General features: G+C 43.3%; 1 protein-coding gene across 3 annotated transcripts in view; it reads right to left on the bottom strand.

Annotated features, from left to right (window-relative positions):
* LOC102937778 (cytosolic phospholipase A2 epsilon) overlaps positions 1-19005 on the bottom strand; it is a 62266-nt gene that overhangs the window by 9321 nt on the left and 33940 nt on the right. For all 3 annotated transcript variants that reach the window (XM_027818137.3, XM_043549578.1, XM_043549579.1), the window contains exons 12-16: positions 12832-12967; positions 6715-6851; positions 4826-5051; positions 2626-2740; positions 1987-2124 (exon numbers count right to left, since the gene is read on the bottom strand). In XM_027818137.3, coding sequence (XP_027673938.2) covers positions 1987-2124; positions 2626-2740; positions 4826-5051; positions 6715-6851; positions 12832-12967 — 752 coding nt within the window. The remainder of the gene's footprint in view (positions 1-1986; positions 2125-2625; positions 2741-4825; positions 5052-6714; positions 6852-12831; positions 12968-19005) is intronic.

Here is a 19005-nt window from a genome sequence, read left to right as displayed (position 1 = left end):
CACTATATTTGTTGTTGTCACACTGCAAATAGCTTCTTTATTAAAAAGATCATCAGACTTTTGCATTTTCTTTCAAGACTGGTTCTTGCAGACTCAAATTCTTGACTCAGTTGGATTGCACTTCGGCCGTAGATATGCAATCCAGGTTGGAAGCTTACTTTAAAAAAAACAGTTCAGATTCCCAACTAATCACATACCTCCAGGAACTGAGCTTTAAGAAAAATACCAAATATTGCATGACTTGGGTGGGGCTGGGGAAGGGAAAAATCACATGAATTGGCAATAATGCAAATACTACATTTCCTGAAGATTTGAAATGTTGGCCAGTTTGGGGGGATTTGAATGAGGGCCAGGAATAGCTGGGTCCTAACAGTTGGGAGATTACATGTACACCAACCTGGAATTACAAAGAGCACTCCCAACAGCATTCCAGCCAATCACTGAATGTAGTTAGGGGTCCCATGACCTATGTTAGTCAGCGTCCACTCTTTCCTGGGTGTGGGCAGTGTAAAGGCAGTTTGGTGTCCCTGAAATCCTTTTCGAGTGGCTGTTGTGAAAGATCCATACAGGCAAATAGTCACAACATTGCTAATTTAATAATAGGAACCTGAAACTCCCTTTACATAAATCCTTTTTAGTTACAGCAATCAGGGTGAGAAGCAGGAAGAGTAAGCCAGGGGCTCTCTTTTTCTATGGCTGTGTGCAGTGCTTATGCAAAAGGAAGGGAAGGAAATATTAGATTCTATTTACAATACAGAATTACCATATTGAGGCATCTGGTTATAGCCCAGTTGTGCCCTCATAATATTATAACATAGTTTGATGAAGCTGTATAGACATTACTGTGCTGTAGCCCTATAACGCCCTGAAAAAAACACAGCCCTGACTGACATAAGTTTCACTGACAGAAGCATTGGTGTGGACAGCGCTGTGTCAGCAGGAGAGCAACTCCCACCGACATAGCTACCGCCACTCACTGTGGGTGGTTTAATTATGTTGATGGGAGAGCTCTCTCCTGCTGGCATAGAGCAGCTACACGGGAGATCTTACAGCATTGGTACAGCTGTGCTGCTGTAAGCTCTCTAGTGTAGCCATAGCATGAGTTAGTTTCCCAGACGTGAAGAAGAGCTCTGTGTAAGCTAGAAAGCTTATCTCTCTCACCAACAGAAGTTGGTCCAATGAAAGATATTACCTCACGTACCTTGACTCTCTAATACCCTGGGACTGATACAGCTACAACAACACTACATATACATATGCGGTAGATGTTATTACTTTACTATACATTTTAACTGAAATTCAAGTCTGTCTCAGTGACGGTAATATTGCTAACCAGCCAGAAATTGGCAGCCTCTTCCTGCTTCCTTCTGCTTCATCCACTCCACATCTCTTTTTAAAACTCATCTGAAAAACTACATGCTGTTTTGTTTCTCTCTCATCTGTTTGTTCATTTCTCTGTTCTCTGATATGATTTATTAAATTGTATTCTTTACATTTGTAAAGAGTTTGGGGATACAGTACGAACAAAAGACTCCTTAGAACAGCTGTACTGCTTCAGAATATTACACATACTGATGATTATTAGGTTACGTTTCAATGTTACGTTGCTGAATCAATCAGCGCTAAAAGTCAGCAGTAGGACCATTCTATACCAGGGGCTGAATTTCTCATAGATTTGGGATCCAGAAGAGACTGGTACTTGAGCAAACTGCAACATTTTGAAAATTTTGTTGTTCAAATAAAGATGAAAAAGTATCTTTCAGATGCCTTGTGCATGACAGTATAATGAAATCAGATTAATCTAACTCACTTAATTACACTATAGAGAGATTTTAAATCTGCAGATCATGACATGCTATTGGTTCAGATACATCACCTTATACAGTTTCTAGAAGGTGACACTGTACCAATTGCAGCAGCCATAAAACTGTGGCTTGCCAGTGACTGGCTTATGTTACATTACATTTTTCCAGGACAATAAATCACCTTCCAAGAAGCAGATCCGGGATTCTGGGAGCTTCTTCATCAGCCGACCCATGAAGAACTCACTTCCAAAATTCTCAGCGCGAATGAAGGCCCCATATTTAAGGAGTCCCACCTCATAGGGAGTGAACTCCATCCATTCTAAAGAAAGAGTCAGAAGAAAAAATATTACTGCAGTAACCTGACTGCGGGTAAAGAAAAATATTGTTGTCATATGAATAAACTGAGTTATTAATGGAATAAGATTTTGGTTTCAGCTTCTTCATGACAAACTAGTTGCTGAACTAGCATATTTGCTAACTGGCCACTTTTATTCAATACAGATATAACAGTGATGAGCATGGAGAGTGAATTCTCTTCTCACACCCACAGGTATCTGGAAAGCTCATGAGATTTCTGGTACTTCCTGCTTCTGTGCTGGCCAGATAATCTTGTGATAATAGCCTCTGTCATAATATTCTGCTTCTGATCCCAGGCCAAACCAGAAATACAGAGAGAGACAAATTTAATTAATAAGAAATATAAGCCCACTTTTGAGTGAATTGATTTAAGAAGGATTCTTGCATTAAATAACCAGTTCTAACCCTAAGCTGAACCCGGTTAGATTTAAAGAAAAATAAATTTCTAGAACATAATTATTACCTCGAAAATCTCGATTGCTAATTTTGTCCTTCACATTGAGAACAAGGTAGATGGGCAGGGGATTCTGACCATGACTGAGCGCTTGTTGCTGATCTGTGAGTTTATGGTGGTCTTCCTGTTTGGAAACAAGATATATAACTGAGGAAAATGTAAATGACATAGGGACCTACCACTTTACTGGGGCTTGGAATATTACAATGAAATGCCTACTTTGTTCCGACCAGGTTCTCCTCTATGGGCTTGATCCTGCAATGTGCTGAGCACTCTGTTCCTGATCCACCAAAGCACGTAAGCATGTGCTTAACTTTAAGCATGAGAGTAGTCTCATTCACTTGAATGCTTAAAGTTGTTTAACAATCAGTTTGTCAAGGTTTCATATACTGGAACATTCAAAGATTTCACTGGTGAAAACTGTCATTTTTTACCTTTTGCTTATTTAAAAAAATAGCCCCCCCCACTTTTTAAAAAAAAGGATCAGTTGAGAACATGCACGAGTCATTTCATCCAGAAAAGGTAAATGTCACAGGAAAGCCACCACTACAGCACCACTGTACAAGAATGAAGAGCTCAGTTACGATATGGTTTAAAACTGTTGCGTGGTTAGAACCTGTTTCCATTGCAGAGGGCACAGGTGACCAGCACCATGCAGCACTGACCAAAAGAGGGCAATGCTGGCTGGGAAGAGTGTTAAGTGCCAGCCAGGCTGCAGAAGGTGCTGATTCAGCACCTTCCTGAAGTGGCTTCCTGGGGAGGGTGGCACTGCGCCCCACACCCTGGCCTGGAACCTTGAAGGGGGGCAGCACTGCCAACATTGCCTGCCTTTCTTTGGATTGAATTCAACTCTGGGAGCAGAGGGTTTTGCTAACACAGAGAAATGATACTCGCATCTGCCTGCATCAGCAGTCACAAAATTCTCCTATTGTGTTTTAATTGGAGGGAGTTGAAATTTTGAATTTTTTTTAAATGCCCTTGTGAAATAAGTAAATAATAATGAATAATAAAACAGGGGATTGTGTGTGTGTGTTTTAAATGTAGAAAGTTTTGATGTGAAAAAGTTCGGTCATTCAGTGAAATTTGTATTTCTTTTTTATTATTTGTCTGGTTTGGTTCTTTATGTTGCTAATTTTCACTGGTCACTTTAGTGTCACACTGATTGTTTCTCAAAAATGGGAGGGGGGGGAATCATTTTTAAAAATCAAAATTAATTCATTTAGAAGAGATACTAATTTGGGGGAACAAAAAATGGGGATAGAAAAATTCCGCTGAAAATGTGGAAAATGAAATATTGAACCATTATGAACCACAACAAAATGAAAATTCATGCCTCAGTGAGTGTGCCGCTGCCTCCTTCTCCTTCCCTCTCCCAGCCTCAGCTCCACGTGCCTGTGGAGCCATACATGCTGCTTTTCAGCTCAGCGTTACATGCTGTGCCTGTGGCATGCTTGGAGTGGGTCTGTTTCCAGCTCCCTGGACAGAATCAGCCCTACCTACAGCTGTCTGGCAGGCATTCAGTGAGCCTCTCCTGGCAGAGAAGAGATTCATCCTGGCCAGGACACTTGCACTAGCCTCTTTGGTGTCATTTTCAATATGGTAGCTACTCCCCTACCTCAACTATCTCCCAGTCCCCTTTCTCCTGCATACGAGGCTTTATCTCCCAGACACTAACCTGGCACAAGGTGGGATATGGAGAGAAAGGTTGATGGCTTTGGGGAAGCATTTATGGGGTGTGTGTGGTGGGGTGAAACTTCCTCGAAATTGCACATGGATTTGCGAGCACTTCGAAAAGTAAAAGTAGCTCATATGCCAAAGGGTTTGGGCTGCATTTTGGGAACCCCTTGACCAAACAATTCCAAATTTGCATCACATGCTGTATCCCAGCTCCACTTGTGGCATATACATTATCAAGGCAATCTCCCTATGCATAGGGATTTTAAGGCACTTTGAAAAATCAGCTCTTAAAAAGGAATTTTGGATTTTCTAGAGTTTCCATAGGAGGGGGGTTTCATTCCAGTTTTTTGAGCAGGTCTAATTTTAACATATACATGATGCAGTCAAGAAATAAAACTTGTTTGTGTGAATAACTCTGCAGCCATGCTGAGTGGGCATATCCCGTTAGGGTTTACAGTTTATCCTCATTTCTACTTTCAGAAGATTAGTTACTTAAAGGAAGACTCTGAAAAGAGTAAATGTTCTATAGTACCCCATCATGTAACATGGCTTCAATGATGAGTCCCCACAGATCTGTAAAACCTATCTTGTGCCCCTCTTGTTTCCGCTGGTGTAGCTCCTTTACATAGTATTTCAGACGATCCACGGAAAAACAGGCCAAGAACTTGTTTTTGATCACATGTTTCCGAGCATCACTGACTGATGCCTCCATATCCTTCTGTGACCAGTCAGGATCTTCATACAAATTTGACATTGTCCTGAGAAAAGGAAATATAAGGAAAAGTTGTTGTTCAAAATTAGAGCTCTTTGAAACTCTCAAGTTTTGGCTTAGAGCGCGTTGAGCAACATTTCTTGATTTCAGATTGGGTGATTTTACACCTTGATGTGCCTTTTGCATTTGAACGAAACCAAAAATCTCAGTGAAATGTAACGACATTTAACTGAAACCACCAAGTTTCATGAAATGTCCATTAAATGGGCCCAGCCTTGCTTGACACCCAGTCCACGTTTTCCAAAAGGTTTGTGAATTTCAGCAAACGATTTGGAAGCCTAGCTCAAGTTCTGGATTTGTAACAAACTCCCCAATCCTGATTCTACACCTTCGCTGCAGCAACTACATTGTTTAGGTACATCAAAAAGTGATATTAGGGTAGTATTAATACCACCAAATTAAAACAAGATTGTTTTAATGTGATGGGTGTGGCTGCTTTATTACAACCACCCATTTTGCTAAAAGTTATATATGATTTATTATTTCCTACTTGTGCTGGTGGTGTAGGACTGTACATTTATTAGCACCAGGTCTCCCTTGGGTGCTTGTAGCTTCAGATGATCTAATCTCTCTAATCCACTTTGCTACTTTTCCATTGTTGATAGCATTCACACATGATCATGGATGATAGCAAATATTGGTAAACACCTAACAAAGGCCGACATGAAAAAGCCACACTAGATGAATAAAGCTGCTTGTTAATTATAAATTCTGTTGGCCAAAAAGGCCTCTGGAAACCATAAACAGTGATGATTTCTTGGTTTGTGTATGAAAATAATAATAATTATTAGATATTGTGGCAGAGCTCCAACCTTGTCCCTGTGGGTTCCATGCTTCCAGGTGGTTTATGCTAGCTTCAGAGGCTCACTGCAACCCTCCACGTAGCCCTTCTCTCTCTAGGGCCAGGGATACAGTCTACTGAGCCCTTTTCATCATAAGCCAGCAATGGAGGTTGGTGAGAGAATTTCCACAGTCTCTGTTGCTCCTACAGCCTTATGCCAAAACAGTTTAGCCTCCTATCCTGACAGAAGCCTGTTTTCCCCTCCCAGGAGGTGTTTCTGTAGTGGTGGGTTGGGGGGAATCTGGGCCCGCCCTCTACTCCGGGTTCTGGCCCAGGGACCCTAATGGTAGCAGCTGTTGGCAGCCAACCTGTCACTGCCAGAGTTGCTACATTTCCCTGAGCCACTTCCCCACAGCTCTCCTGCTTCTCCCTTACCAATGACTTGAGGGGGTCTTCATTAACCAGCCCTTCAGCCACACTTCCTCTCCTCTAGCCCCCTGACTTCTCTCTACCTGACTGGAGTGAGCCCTTTTTTATGATCAGAGGGGCCTTAATTAGAGTCAGGTGGTCACATTAGCTTAATGGCCTCACCTGACTCTTTGCAGGTTAATTGGAGTCTGGTGTTCTCATTAGCCTGGAGCAGCCCCTGCTCTGGTCAGTCAGAGAACAAAAAACTGTTAATCCAGTGGCCAGTATATCTGCCTTCTGCTACTCTGCTGTACCCAACTGGCCTGGGTCTATCACAATATTTAAACTAGGTTACAATGGGTACATGCATAACTACTTGGAGACTAATAAACATTTCACCACTCTGGAAATTGTGTGTCCTTAATTAATTTCTTTGTGTCAGAAGCTTGGTCCTCCTTACCATGTTGTGCCAGATAAACCACTGATGTATGAAATACAGTCCAAAACATTCAGCTTCTGGATACTCAACAGGTGAGCGTACATTGCTGTCAATGCTCTTGTACCACCACCTGTTGTCATGAATGCCACCACTGGTACCTAGTCAATGCAGAAAAGCATACATTTAATGAAAAATAACTATATAGGTAGGACAATTAGTGATTCGGATGGAGATGAGTAGAAATTATGTTAACAAGTTCCAGCCCTAATTAAATGGTAAAAAAAATTGTATATGATCAGTTTGCAAGTAGAGACATGATCTGAATTAACCATGCTGCATAGAAATAACTGGAATTGCTCTGAGTTTTCTGTAACTTACTGCTCAGCAATTGGAAAGCAAAGGCTGTCATTTCATGGAATTTTAAACACTGAGCATAATTGGAGGCTAACCTCAATACTTTCAATTTTCCTAAAAAATCTTCTAGGAGATCAACATAAAAATACAGGAATTGTTATCTCCTGATTGTAATAGACTTGTACTAAATGCAATAAACTATCACTGTTGTGACCTTGTCAGTAGGTATTGGTCATCTAGGAATAGGCAAACCTTGTAGAATGTAAGGTTTTGTGAGTTTTGTTTTGTTTATTTTTTTGATCCAAAGATTTGTAAAATGAGTTTACATTTCTGTACCATTTCCCCCAGTGACTTAAACCTATGTCTCACATGAAAGATAAGTTGGCTCAACTAACACTAAAGATGGATACCATGCACTGGGCTAAAGACACTGCTGGCACAAATGGTAAATTTAGCATAAAGTCTTTAAGGAAGTATCATTTTTGTGCAGAAGTGAGGATGACTTTAAACCTGCCCAGTGAGTACAAAGTAATTGTAAACACAGCCAACTCAGAATGGTAGTATTTTGCACCTATGCAGCACAGGTGCAAATGGAAAGTCAGGTTCAAATCAATTATAAACAGTGAGGCCTGGTCTGCATTACAAAGTTAGGTCAACACAAGGCAGTTCATGTCTACCTAGTTGTGCATGTGTCTACACTTAAATTTGTCTCCCATCAAGGTAAGTGTTCCATTACACCAACTTAGTAACACCACCTCCCCAAGCAGTTTAGAGCCACAGCCGATGTACATAGGTTGATGCAGTGTGAGTGTAGACACTGCGTTATTTATCCTAACTGTCCTCCAGTATCTGTCCCACAATGCCCCATACTGGCTGCTCTGGTCTCAGTTGTGAACTCCCCAACCTAGGGGTCAGAGAGACCAGAAGACTCCCCACCTCCACTCCATTTAAAGTCCCATGAATTTTTGAAATTCCTTTTTCTTATTGTCTGGCTTGGCAAGCACCCCTAGCAGCTCTCCATTGTTGAGTACAACTGCCCAGCTGACCATGCCGGCTCCATGCTCCAGACGTGCTCCTGCCTGGAAAAAACAGGAGATATTGGACCTCCTGGGCCTGAAGAGGCTATGCAGGCACAGCTCCAGCACCAGCTATAGAAATGTCAACATCTATGAACAAATTGGTCAGGGGATGCAGGAGAAGGGCTACGACAGGGATCAACAGCAGTACACAGTGAAAGCCAAGGAGCTGCAGCAGGCATACCAGAAAGCCAGAGAGGCCAACACTAGATCTGCTGTGCCACAGACCTGCTGCTTTTACAAGAGCTGTATGCTGTACTTGGCGGAGACCCCACCACCACTTCCCATACCACCATAGATACCTCCGAGGAGACTGAGTCACAGGATGTGCACAGTGAGGTGGAAGAGATGGTGGATGAGGAAGAGAAGGAGGAGAATGGAGGACAGGCGACCTAGGGAATCCAGCTGCACAGTGAGCCGGGACCTGTTTTTGATTCCTCCACAGTCCAACCAGTCAAGCACGGGTGACCCCAATGCAGAGGAAGGAACCTTGGGTAAGTGTGTAGATAAATTTTCAGTTACAGGGATGGCATCCCCAAAGTAGGAGGACACATCTTTTGACTTATCGTTAATTTAGTTGTGCTAGACAAGGTAGTGGTACAACCAAAAGAGGTGAGGTGCTATCTGTTTTTCACTCCCCTCTAGAATTAGGCAGAGGGGCCATGCAGAACAGTTTGTTTATGTTCTCAGGGATGTCCTTTGAATCTTCCTGAGAGATACTGATGAAACTTTCATGGAGGTACTCTGCAATCCTCTGCCGAAGATCCCTAGGGAGGATTGCTTTATATCTTTCTCTGTGGTAGGACTCTTTCCTGTGCCACTCAGTGATCAGTTCAGCAGGCACCATTGCAGTACACAGACTAGCAGCATACAGGCCCAGGCAGCTTTGGGACACCAGCAGCAGCTGTGCTTTCTCTGCTCTCTGCCTTGTTACCCTCAGGAGTGAGATATCAGCTAAAATCACCACCACCTGTGGTGCCAGTACGCAGTGACAATGCCCTGTACTACTAGATTCATGCAACCAAACAATTCCCTCCATATTTCCTCAACCCTCGGCGGGCCATACTCACCATGGCTGGTGCTGTGACTGGCGCCGTGCACAAGCAATCCCAAGCAGAAGTGAGAACGTAGTGCTTAAAACTTTAGGGGAGCAAGGGGAGTGAGTTCAGCATCTTAAGTTTCACTTTCTGTAATGAATGGACTGACAAGGGTACCTCTGTGCGTTTTATCTGCAGCTGGTGCCATTGCAGCCTTTAGGGCCTCCCTTTCCACACCCATGGAACACCTGAGCCAGATAAGGAGGAGAAAGAAGAGGACTCGGGATGACACGTTCAGTGAGATCCTGCAAGTCAGTGCTGCTTCAGACCGTGAACACAGGGCTTGGACGATGAAAACTGCAGACAGACTGGAAAAGGAATGAGTGGAGAGCAGAAAGGCCCAGGAGCCCAGCAGGAAAAGGAGAGGGAGATGCACCAGAACATACTGGGGCTTCTCAGGCAGCAAACACAGATGTTGCAGGCTCTGGTGGACCTGCAAGTTCAACAGTTCTGGGCTTGCCTCCCTCTGAAGCCCACTGAGAACTCAACATCGGGACCTTCTCAATGTTCCATGTGACATCAGGGCACTACCCCCACCACTCTACCCATGGGGACATTAAAGACAATCACAGCTTCACATATGCCAACCGTAGCTTTCACAGGTCCATGTATGTGTAGCTGAAATGCACATGAATGTTCTTTACCCTTCATAAGTTCTGTTCTATTAATTCATTATGGTTTATTACATTTTTAATGTATTAGTTTTAAAATTGCACTTTTTTGCACTTATTTTGTTACAGAATAAAATTCTATTATTTGGAATATAATTCATCTTTATTAGTTCACAACATATGCTGCCGAGAGCCGAGCAGTTCTGAAAGCAGCCAATTACCTGTTATTGCACAGTGCCACACAACTCACAGGATCAGTCACAAACAAAATTAACAGGTGCGTTGACAATGCCATATTCCTGTGTGTGCAGCAATCACCATACAATTCCTACCAGGCCACAAAACAGCAGGGCCAGGTAGAGCACACTACAATCTAAGTTCCCCCTAAGCTGCGCAGCCGCCTATTAAGCCCTGCGCAGGGGCTCAGGGCTGCGGTGGGGAGAGATGCCTCATAGGACTTGCCGCAGCCGGGGGAAAGGAGCCCCTTCCTTGGCCCAGCCCACCCCGCCGGAGCTGCCACAGCCGAGGAGAGGCGCCTCTCCCCACGCCCTGAGCTGCTGCGGCAAGAAGGGGATGAGGGGAGTCCTCTCTCCCAACTGCAGAGAGGCAGCCTGCAGCCCCACCCCAGAGCCTGCACCCCAACCCTCTGCCCCAGCCCTGAGCCCACTCCTGCACCCCAAACCCCTCATCCCCAGCCCTACCCCAGAGCCTGCACTTCCAGTCAGAGCCCTCATCCCCCCAAAACCCAACCCTCTGCCCCAGCTCTGAGCCCCCTCCCGTACCCTGAACCCTTCATTCCTGTCCCCACCCCAGAGTCTGCACCCCCAACCAGAGCTCTCTCCCTCCCCGCACACCCCAACCCTCTGCCCTATTCCTGAGCCCCCGTCCTACACTCCAAACCCCTCAGCCCCACCCCCGCCACATAATTTTGTTATGTGCACCAATATGGAGGTGACGTGTTCCACATCACCTCCATATTGGTGTACATAACAAAATTCATTCCTCACATGGACGTACAAAATTAGAGGGAACGCTGACTACAACACATATTTCTCTAGCTCACTGTTAAAGTGGTTTTTCAAAGCCTCCCTGCTCCTCTAGCTCCGCACTGAGCTCTTCTAATAGCCTATGTATCTGGCTGTTCAAGTTCTGCAGACAGCCGCTCCACCTTTGCCCCAGTGGAAACATTTCCCCCTTTGTGTCACAGATATGATGTCTGACACAGCAAGAAGCTATAACCATTGGGATATTTTTCTTACTCAAGTCCAATCTTGTGAGTGAACAATGCCAGCATCACTTCAGACAACCAAAAGCACACCGAATTGTCATTCTGCACCTGCTAAGCCAGTAGTTGAATCATTCCTTTGTGCTGTTGAGGTGGCTGGTGTACAACTTCATGAGCCAGGGGAGCAAGATGTATGCTGGGTGCTCCAGGATCACTATTGGGCTTTCATCATTGCCAAAGGTAACCATCCAGTTGGGAAAGTCTCTGCTTGCAGCTTTCTGAAATGTCCTGTGTTCTTAAAGATGCAAGCATCATGCACCTTCCCTGACCAGCCCACATTGATGTCGATGAAGCATCCCAGTGATAATTATAGAAAAGTAGCCCTTTCTGTTGATGTACTCTGTGGCAAGATGATCTGGTGCCAAAATAGGGATATGAGTGCTGTCTGTCTCTCCCCTTCCCCACTCTCCACAGTTCGGGAACCCCAGTACCACAAATCCATCCATTATGTCCTGAGGCATTGCTGAGTCACAGTCCTGCACCGCATGACAACAGCCCCCACGGTGGATTTCCTGACTCCAAATTGATTCCCACCTGACTGGTAGCAATCCACAATTGCAAGTTTCCACGATGCAATCGCCACTCACTTCTCCACTGTTAGTGCAGCTCTCTTTTTGGTGTTCCTGCTCTGGAGGGCTGGGGCAAGCTCAGCACGCAGATCCAGGAATGTGGCCTTGTGCATCTCAAAGTTCTGCAGCCACGGCTTGTCATCCCACACCTGCATTATGATGCAATCACACCAGTCAGTGCTTGTTTCTCGGGCCCAGAAGTGGCACTTCACCATCTGCAGCTGCTCTGTGAATGCCAACAACCTTTCATTGGTTCTCACTATGTCCCATGGCAATCTGTCCTCCAAGAAATTATCATGTTCCCTACTCATTCGATTCTTCTTGCAGCTCTGCAGATACTGCAGGATCATGGGCTTGCAACACTTATGACAACAGAGCAGAGCTGTGCTGAGTCCATGCTTCTGTCAGAGATGGCGGACAGCGTGAAGTGTGGCGCGGGTGTGTGGGATTTTGAAAAAAAGGCGCAAAAATTATGGGATACAGATAACATTATGGGATGGAGACAGTTGCAAACTGGGAAGTTGACCCCATGCTCCCAATTACCCCTGTGCAACTCGTTTCTGCCCCATCATGCATTGCCAAAACTTCCCAAAAGACAGTGCGCTGGATGGTGGCGAGTTGCACAGTGAGATATGTACTCATGGTGCATCGCACTGTCTATCAACACAAGCACTCCTAGTGAGTATGCACACCACAGACGCAAGGAGCCAAGTATGTACACACACAAGCAATGTACTAACTGCAGTGGCGGTATGCCACCGTAACTAGAGTCAACATGAGTTTGTAGTGTAGACATGCTGAGTGACAGAAGTTCTGAGTCTGTCTGCATGGGCTGGCTGAGAAGATGGTTGGTCCTAAGAAAGCTTTTGCTGTAATTCTGAGAACATGGGCCTAAACCATCTTGGTATTTAATATCTATTAAAGCAACACTCTTTAGGTACTGTACATACAAGTAAAAAGATGTTATTAATGTCATCTGTGATCACTCATTCACTTCCTAAAAAGTAAAATGACCTATTTCTTCAGTGTAAAGCATCCTGACTGTCTGGAGATTGTGAAAATAGAGAACAAGAGGCCACATTTTGGCACCCAATTGACTGAGCATGCCTCTGTGACAAGGAGCGGAAAGGATTCTGCCCCACGTACCTCATCATCCTGCAGGTCCTCCTCTAGCTGGAGAACCTTTTTCAGAGCAGCAGCAACATACTTCTTCCTTTTACACAGGAAATCCTGCTCCTCCACACACAACTCAAACCCTAAACGCATATCTAGGTCTTCCCGGCTGGAACACAGGCACAAATATTATGCGTTATGACTTGTATCCCAAGATGGACTGTACAGTTAAAATAAACTATATACCCTTCATAAACAGACAAGACATTACCACCATTACTATTAATTTACCCCTAAGTGGAGTACAGGATCTGGTCCACAAGGTGAATGTAGCTGAACCGTTTGGTAATAGTGACCAAAACATAATAAAATTTAACAGCCTGGGGGGGTGGGGGGGCACCAAAGCAGCCCACCACCATTGCATTTAATTTCAGAAAGAGGAACACCACAAAAACGAGGAAGTTACTGAAACATAAATTAAAAGGTAGAGTGCCAAAAGTGAAATCCCTGCAAGCTGCATGGAAACTTTTTAAAGACACCATAATAGAGGCTCAACTTAAATGTATAGCTCCAATTAAAAAACATAGTAAGAGGACCAGAAAATTGCCACAAAGTAAAAGAAGGAGTTAGAGGCAAAAAGGCATCCTTTAAAAAGTGGAAGTTAAATCCTAGTGAGGAAAATAGAAAGGAGCATAGACTCTGGCAAAATGTGGTAAAAATATGATTAGGAAGAAAAAGAAAAAAAAAAAGAATTTAAAAAACACCTAGCCAAAAAGTAACTGCAATTTTTTTGAAAGTGCATCAGAAGCAGGAAGCCTGCTAAACAACAAGTGGGGCCACCAGTACCAGGCAAATTGGTTGAAACTATAGTAAAGAACAGAATGATCAGACACATAGATGAACACAATTTGTGGGGGAAGAGTCAACATGGTTTTGTAAAGGGAATCATGCCTCACCAATCTACTAGAATTCTTTGAGGGGGTCAACAAGCATGTGGCCAAGGGGGATCCAGTGGATATCCTGTACTTAGCTTTTCAGAAAGCCTTTGACAAGGTACCTCACCAAAGGCTCTTAAGCAAAGTAAGCTGTCATGGGATAAGAGGGAAGGTTCTCTCCTGGATAAGTAACTGGTTAAAAGATAGGAAAAAAAGAGTGGGAATAAATGGTCAGTTTTCAGAATGAAGAAAGGTAAAAAGTGGTGTCCCCCAGGGGTCTGTACTGGGACCAGTCCTGTTCAACATATTCACAAATGATCTGGAAAAAGGGGTAAACAGTCAGATGGCAAAATTTGCCAATGATACAAAACTACTCAAGATAGTTAAGTTCAAAGCAGATTGCAAAGAGTTACAAAGGGATCTCACAAAACTGGGCAACAAAATGGCGGATGAAATTCAATGTTGATAAACGCAAAGTAATGCATATTGGAAAACATAATCCCATCTATACACATAAAATGATGGGGTCTAAATTAGCTGTTACCACTCAAGAAAGCTATTTTGGAGTCATTGTAGATTGTTCTGTGAAAACATCCACTCAATGTGCAGTGGCAGTCAAAAAAGCTCACAGAATGTTGTGAATCATTAGGAAAGGGATAGATAATAAGACAGAAAATATCATATTGCCGCTATCTAAATCCATGGTATGCCCACATCTTGAATACTGTGTGCAGATCTGGTCACCCCATCTCAAAAAAGATATATTGGAATTGGAAAAGGTACAGAGAAGGGCAAAAAAAAAAAAATGATTTGGGGTATGGCACATCTTCCATATGAGGAGAGATTAATAAAACTGGGACTTTTCAGCTTGGAAAAGAGACAGCTAAGGGGGGGGATATGATAGAGGTCTATAAGATCATGACTGGTGTGGAGTAAGTAAATAAGGAAGTGTTATTTACTCCTTCTCATAACACAAGAATTAGGGGTCAACAAATGAAATTAATAGGCAGCAGGTTTAAAACAAACAAAAATAAATATTTCTTCACACATCACACAGTCAACCTGTGGAACTCTTTGCCAGAGGATGTTGTGAAGGCCAAGACGATAACAGGGTTCAAAAAAGAACTAGATAAGTTCATGAGGATAGGCCGATCAGTGGCTAGTAGCCAGGATGAGCATGGATGCAAAACCATGCTCTGAAGTGTCCCTAACCTCTGTTTGCCAGAAGCTGGGAATGGGCAACAGGGGATGGATCACTTGATGATTACTTGTTCTGTTCATTCCCTCTGAAGCAGCTGGCACTGGCCACTATTGGAAGACAGGATACTAGGCTAGATGGACCATTTGTCTGACAAAATATATCCATTCTTATATTATGTTATTACAACTTTTATATGGACAAACTAATAAACTATACGGGAAGACAGACAGCAATATGTGCAGAGTCCTGTAATATTTTATTCTATTAATAAAACAAAAGTATCTATCTGCTCTCCATGATATTAAGGTATTTTTTATTATCTAAAATGTCTAAAGATAGCTGCAAGTAACAGAATTGGCAACTTGCACCTCCAACGGCAAAGTTATACATAGAGGGTCAAATTGTCAATAGAGCCTTCTAAATTGCATCTTCAAAATTTTGAGAAGCATCTATCTGCACCTGCAAGATGGGTAACTCCAAGGGCTTGCATGTTCAAATGCATTTTTTGGTTTGTACATTTGGGTGAACTCACAAGTATGATTAGAGTTTTGGAAGCTGCTTTGAAAATATTGTTAAAAAGTGCAGTAAGAGAAAGATTTAAGTAACAGCCATCATTTGTCCATGTTGTATATATATTTAATGGCATAAACGTTAACCCTGGTAGAGAATACAAAATACAATATTGGTGCAAGGGGACAAAAATCACAGTTGCTGTGAACAACAACATTTGATTTTTTCATATTTTAAATCTTAGCCATAACTCAGAATTAACATAGTTTTTAGGCATTACATTTCTTTGGTTCAAAAATAGGAAAAGAGGATTGTGTTATCTAACATAGTCAAGTACATGTTTGCATTTACCTAACTGACTAAACATTTAAATATACACAGGTACATTTATTTCAATTTGTGGGTATCCTAGATGGACCAAATGTTCTTTCTTTGGTCTTGTATTTGTTTTCTTGCTAAGGTAGGAATGCACATGTTGATAATGCTGTCCTACTTTCCCTGCCCTTCAAAGATTAGGCAGAGACTGAAATGTTCAAAGTTTCCTAGAGGATCTGGATACCCATTTCCCATTAATTTTAATGGGGATTAAGAACTTGTTGTTCAAATTGAAAATCTCTGCAGTGTATCATAATCTGCTAGAAAGGCAGGTGTGTTTCCCATAATAAATATCAGTGGATAGTGGAACAGATGCTGATAAACATTAGGATATTTTTCAATGTACCCCTTTGTTACTGTTTTGTAAGGATATTGACACTGTAAGCACTGTACAGGCCAAAATCTGTACTGACTGCAACAATATGGCTTGACAGTTGGGGTTGGTCCTGCTTTGAGCAGGGGGTTGGACTAGATGACCTCCGGAGGTCTCTTCCAATCCTAATCTTCTATGACACATATATGCTGTATATAACTTTCTCTCATTCAGTTTTGTATGTGATGCAACATATTGTTAATGGAATGTTATTCAGAATAGCTTATATTTTTTTCAAGCTTTCTAATAAAATTCATAATTGGACTGAGAAGCAGCAGGAGAAATCGAATACCAAAAGGCAATTTCCAGAGATATATAAGTCGCTAAAATTAGGATTTTAGAATTAAAGTGTCTTTTCAGACACTTTAACAGAATCCCTGTTGAGGTTACAGGGACAAACCATCCCGATGAGTCGAAAGAATAGTAAATATGGCAGGCGACCAGCTTGGCTTAACGGTGAAATCCTAGTGGATCTTAAACATAAAAAAGAAGCTTACAAGAAGTGGAAGTTTGGACATATGACCAGGGAAGAGTATAAAAATATTGCTCGGGCATGTAGGAATGAAATCAGGAGGGCCAAATCGCACCTGGAGCTGCAGCTAGCAAGAGATGTCAAGAGTAACAAGAAGGGTTTCTTCAGGTATGTTGGCAACAAGAAGAAAGCCAAGGAAAGTGTGGGCCCCTTACTGAATGAGGGAGGCAACCTAGTGACAGAGGATGTGGAAAAAGCTAATGTGCTCAATGCTTTTTTTGCCTCTGTCTTCACTAACAAGGACAGCTCCCAGACTACTGCACTGGGCAGCACAGCATGGGGAGGAGGTGGCCAGCCCTCTGTGGAGAAAGAAGTGGTTCGGGACTATTTAGAAAAGCTGGACGTGCACAAGTCTATGGGGCCGGACGAGTTGCATCCGAGAGTGCTAAAGGAATTGGCGGATGTGATTGCAGAGCCATTGGCCATTATCTTTGAAAACTCATGGCGAACGGGGGAAGTCCCAGATGACTGGAAAAAGGCTAATGTAGTGCCAATCTTTAAAAAAGGGAAGAAGGAGGATCCTGGGAACTACAGGCCAGTCAGCCTCACCTCAGTCCCCGGAAAAATCATGGAGCAGGTCCTCAAGGAATCAATCCTGAAGCACTTACACGAGAGGAAAGTGATCAGGAACAGTCAGCATGGATTCACCAAGGGTAGGTCATGCCTGACTAATCTAATAGCCTTCTATGATGAGATTACTGATTCTGTGGATGAAGGGAAAGCAGTGGATGTATTGTTTCTTGACTTTAGCAAAGCTTTTGACACGGTCTCCCACAGTATTCTTGTCAGCAAGTTAAAGAAGTATGGGCTGGATGAATGCACTATAAGGTGGGTAGAAAGTTGGCTAGATTGTCGGGCTCAATGGGTAGTGATCAATGGCTCCATGTCTAGTTGGCAGCTGGTGTCAAGTGGAGTGCCCCAGGGGTCGGTCCTGGGGCCGGTTTTGTTCAATATCTTCATTAAGGATATGGAGGATGGTGTGGATTGCACCCTCAGCAAGTTTGCTGATGACACTAAACTGGGAAGAGAGGTAGATATGCTGGAGGATAGTGATAGGATACAGAGGGCCCTAGACAAATTAGAGGATTGGGCCAAAAGAAACCTGATGCGGTTCAACAAGGATAAGTGCAGGGTCCTGCACTTAGGACGGAAGAACCCAATGCACAGCTACAGACTAGGGACCGAATGGCTAGGCAGCAGTTCTGCGGAAAAGGACCTAGGGGTTACAGTGGACGAGAAGCTGGATATGAGTCAGCAGTGTGCCCTTGTTGCCAAGAAGGCCAATGGCATTTTGGGATGTATAAGTAGGGGCACAGCGAGCAGATTGAGGGACGTGATCGTTCCCCTCTATTCGACATTGGTGAGGCCTCATCTGGAGTACTGTGTCCAGTTTTGGGCCCCACACTACAAGAAGGACGTGGATAAATTGGAGAGAGTCCAGCGAAGGGCAACAAAAATGATTAGGGGTCTGGAACACATGACTTATGAGGAGAGGCTGAGGGAGCTGGGATTGTTTAGTCTGCGGAAGAGAAGAATGAGGGGGGATTTGATAGCTGCTTTCAACTACCTGAGAGGTGGTTCCAGAGAGGATGGTTCTAGACTATTCTCAGTGGTAGAAGAGGACAGGACAAGGAGTAATGGTCTCAAGTTGCAGTGGGGGAGGTTTAGGTTGGATATTAGGAAAAACTTTTTCACTAAGAGGGTGGTGAAACACTGGAATGCGTTACCTAGGGAGGTGGTAGAATCTCCTTCCTTGGAAGCTTTTAAGGTCAGGCTTGACAAAGCCTTGGCTGGGATGATTTGATTGGGGATTGGTCCTGCTTTGAGCAGGGGGTTGGATTGGATGACCTCCTGAGGTCCCTTCCAACCCTCATATTCTATGATTTTCAAGAATAACTATAAAACACTGGTGCCATAACATGCTATAATGTCATCTCCCACTGAGGTGATTTAAATATTGAAGCATATAGGCTAGGTGGTATACAAAGGAGAAATGTATGTTCATACCCTGAGACTCTACATTGCAAATAACTGAGCCATGAAGTATTTTTCCAAATGTTGCCTGTCCTGAATTTCTGTATATGACAATACACAGCTGTTGGACCCAGGTGTATAAGCTGGCATCTCTACCCAGTGGTGTACAATTTTAATTGGATTTACATTTTATAAGGCAATTGGCAGGCTTATACGTTCTTTGTCAAGTCTTTTATTAACACACTGCTATCTTATGTCACTGGCTATGTAAGGGATTTTACAGTGCATAATGGCTGGCACAAGAGCG

This window comes from Chelonia mydas, chromosome 6 (assembly GCF_015237465.2).
Source record: "Chelonia mydas isolate rCheMyd1 chromosome 6, rCheMyd1.pri.v2, whole genome shotgun sequence".
In the NCBI taxonomy this organism is placed as follows: Eukaryota; Metazoa; Chordata; order Testudines; family Cheloniidae; genus Chelonia; species Chelonia mydas.
Note: the sequence above shows the minus strand (reverse complement) of the source record. Positions and strands in the feature narration are given on the sequence as shown.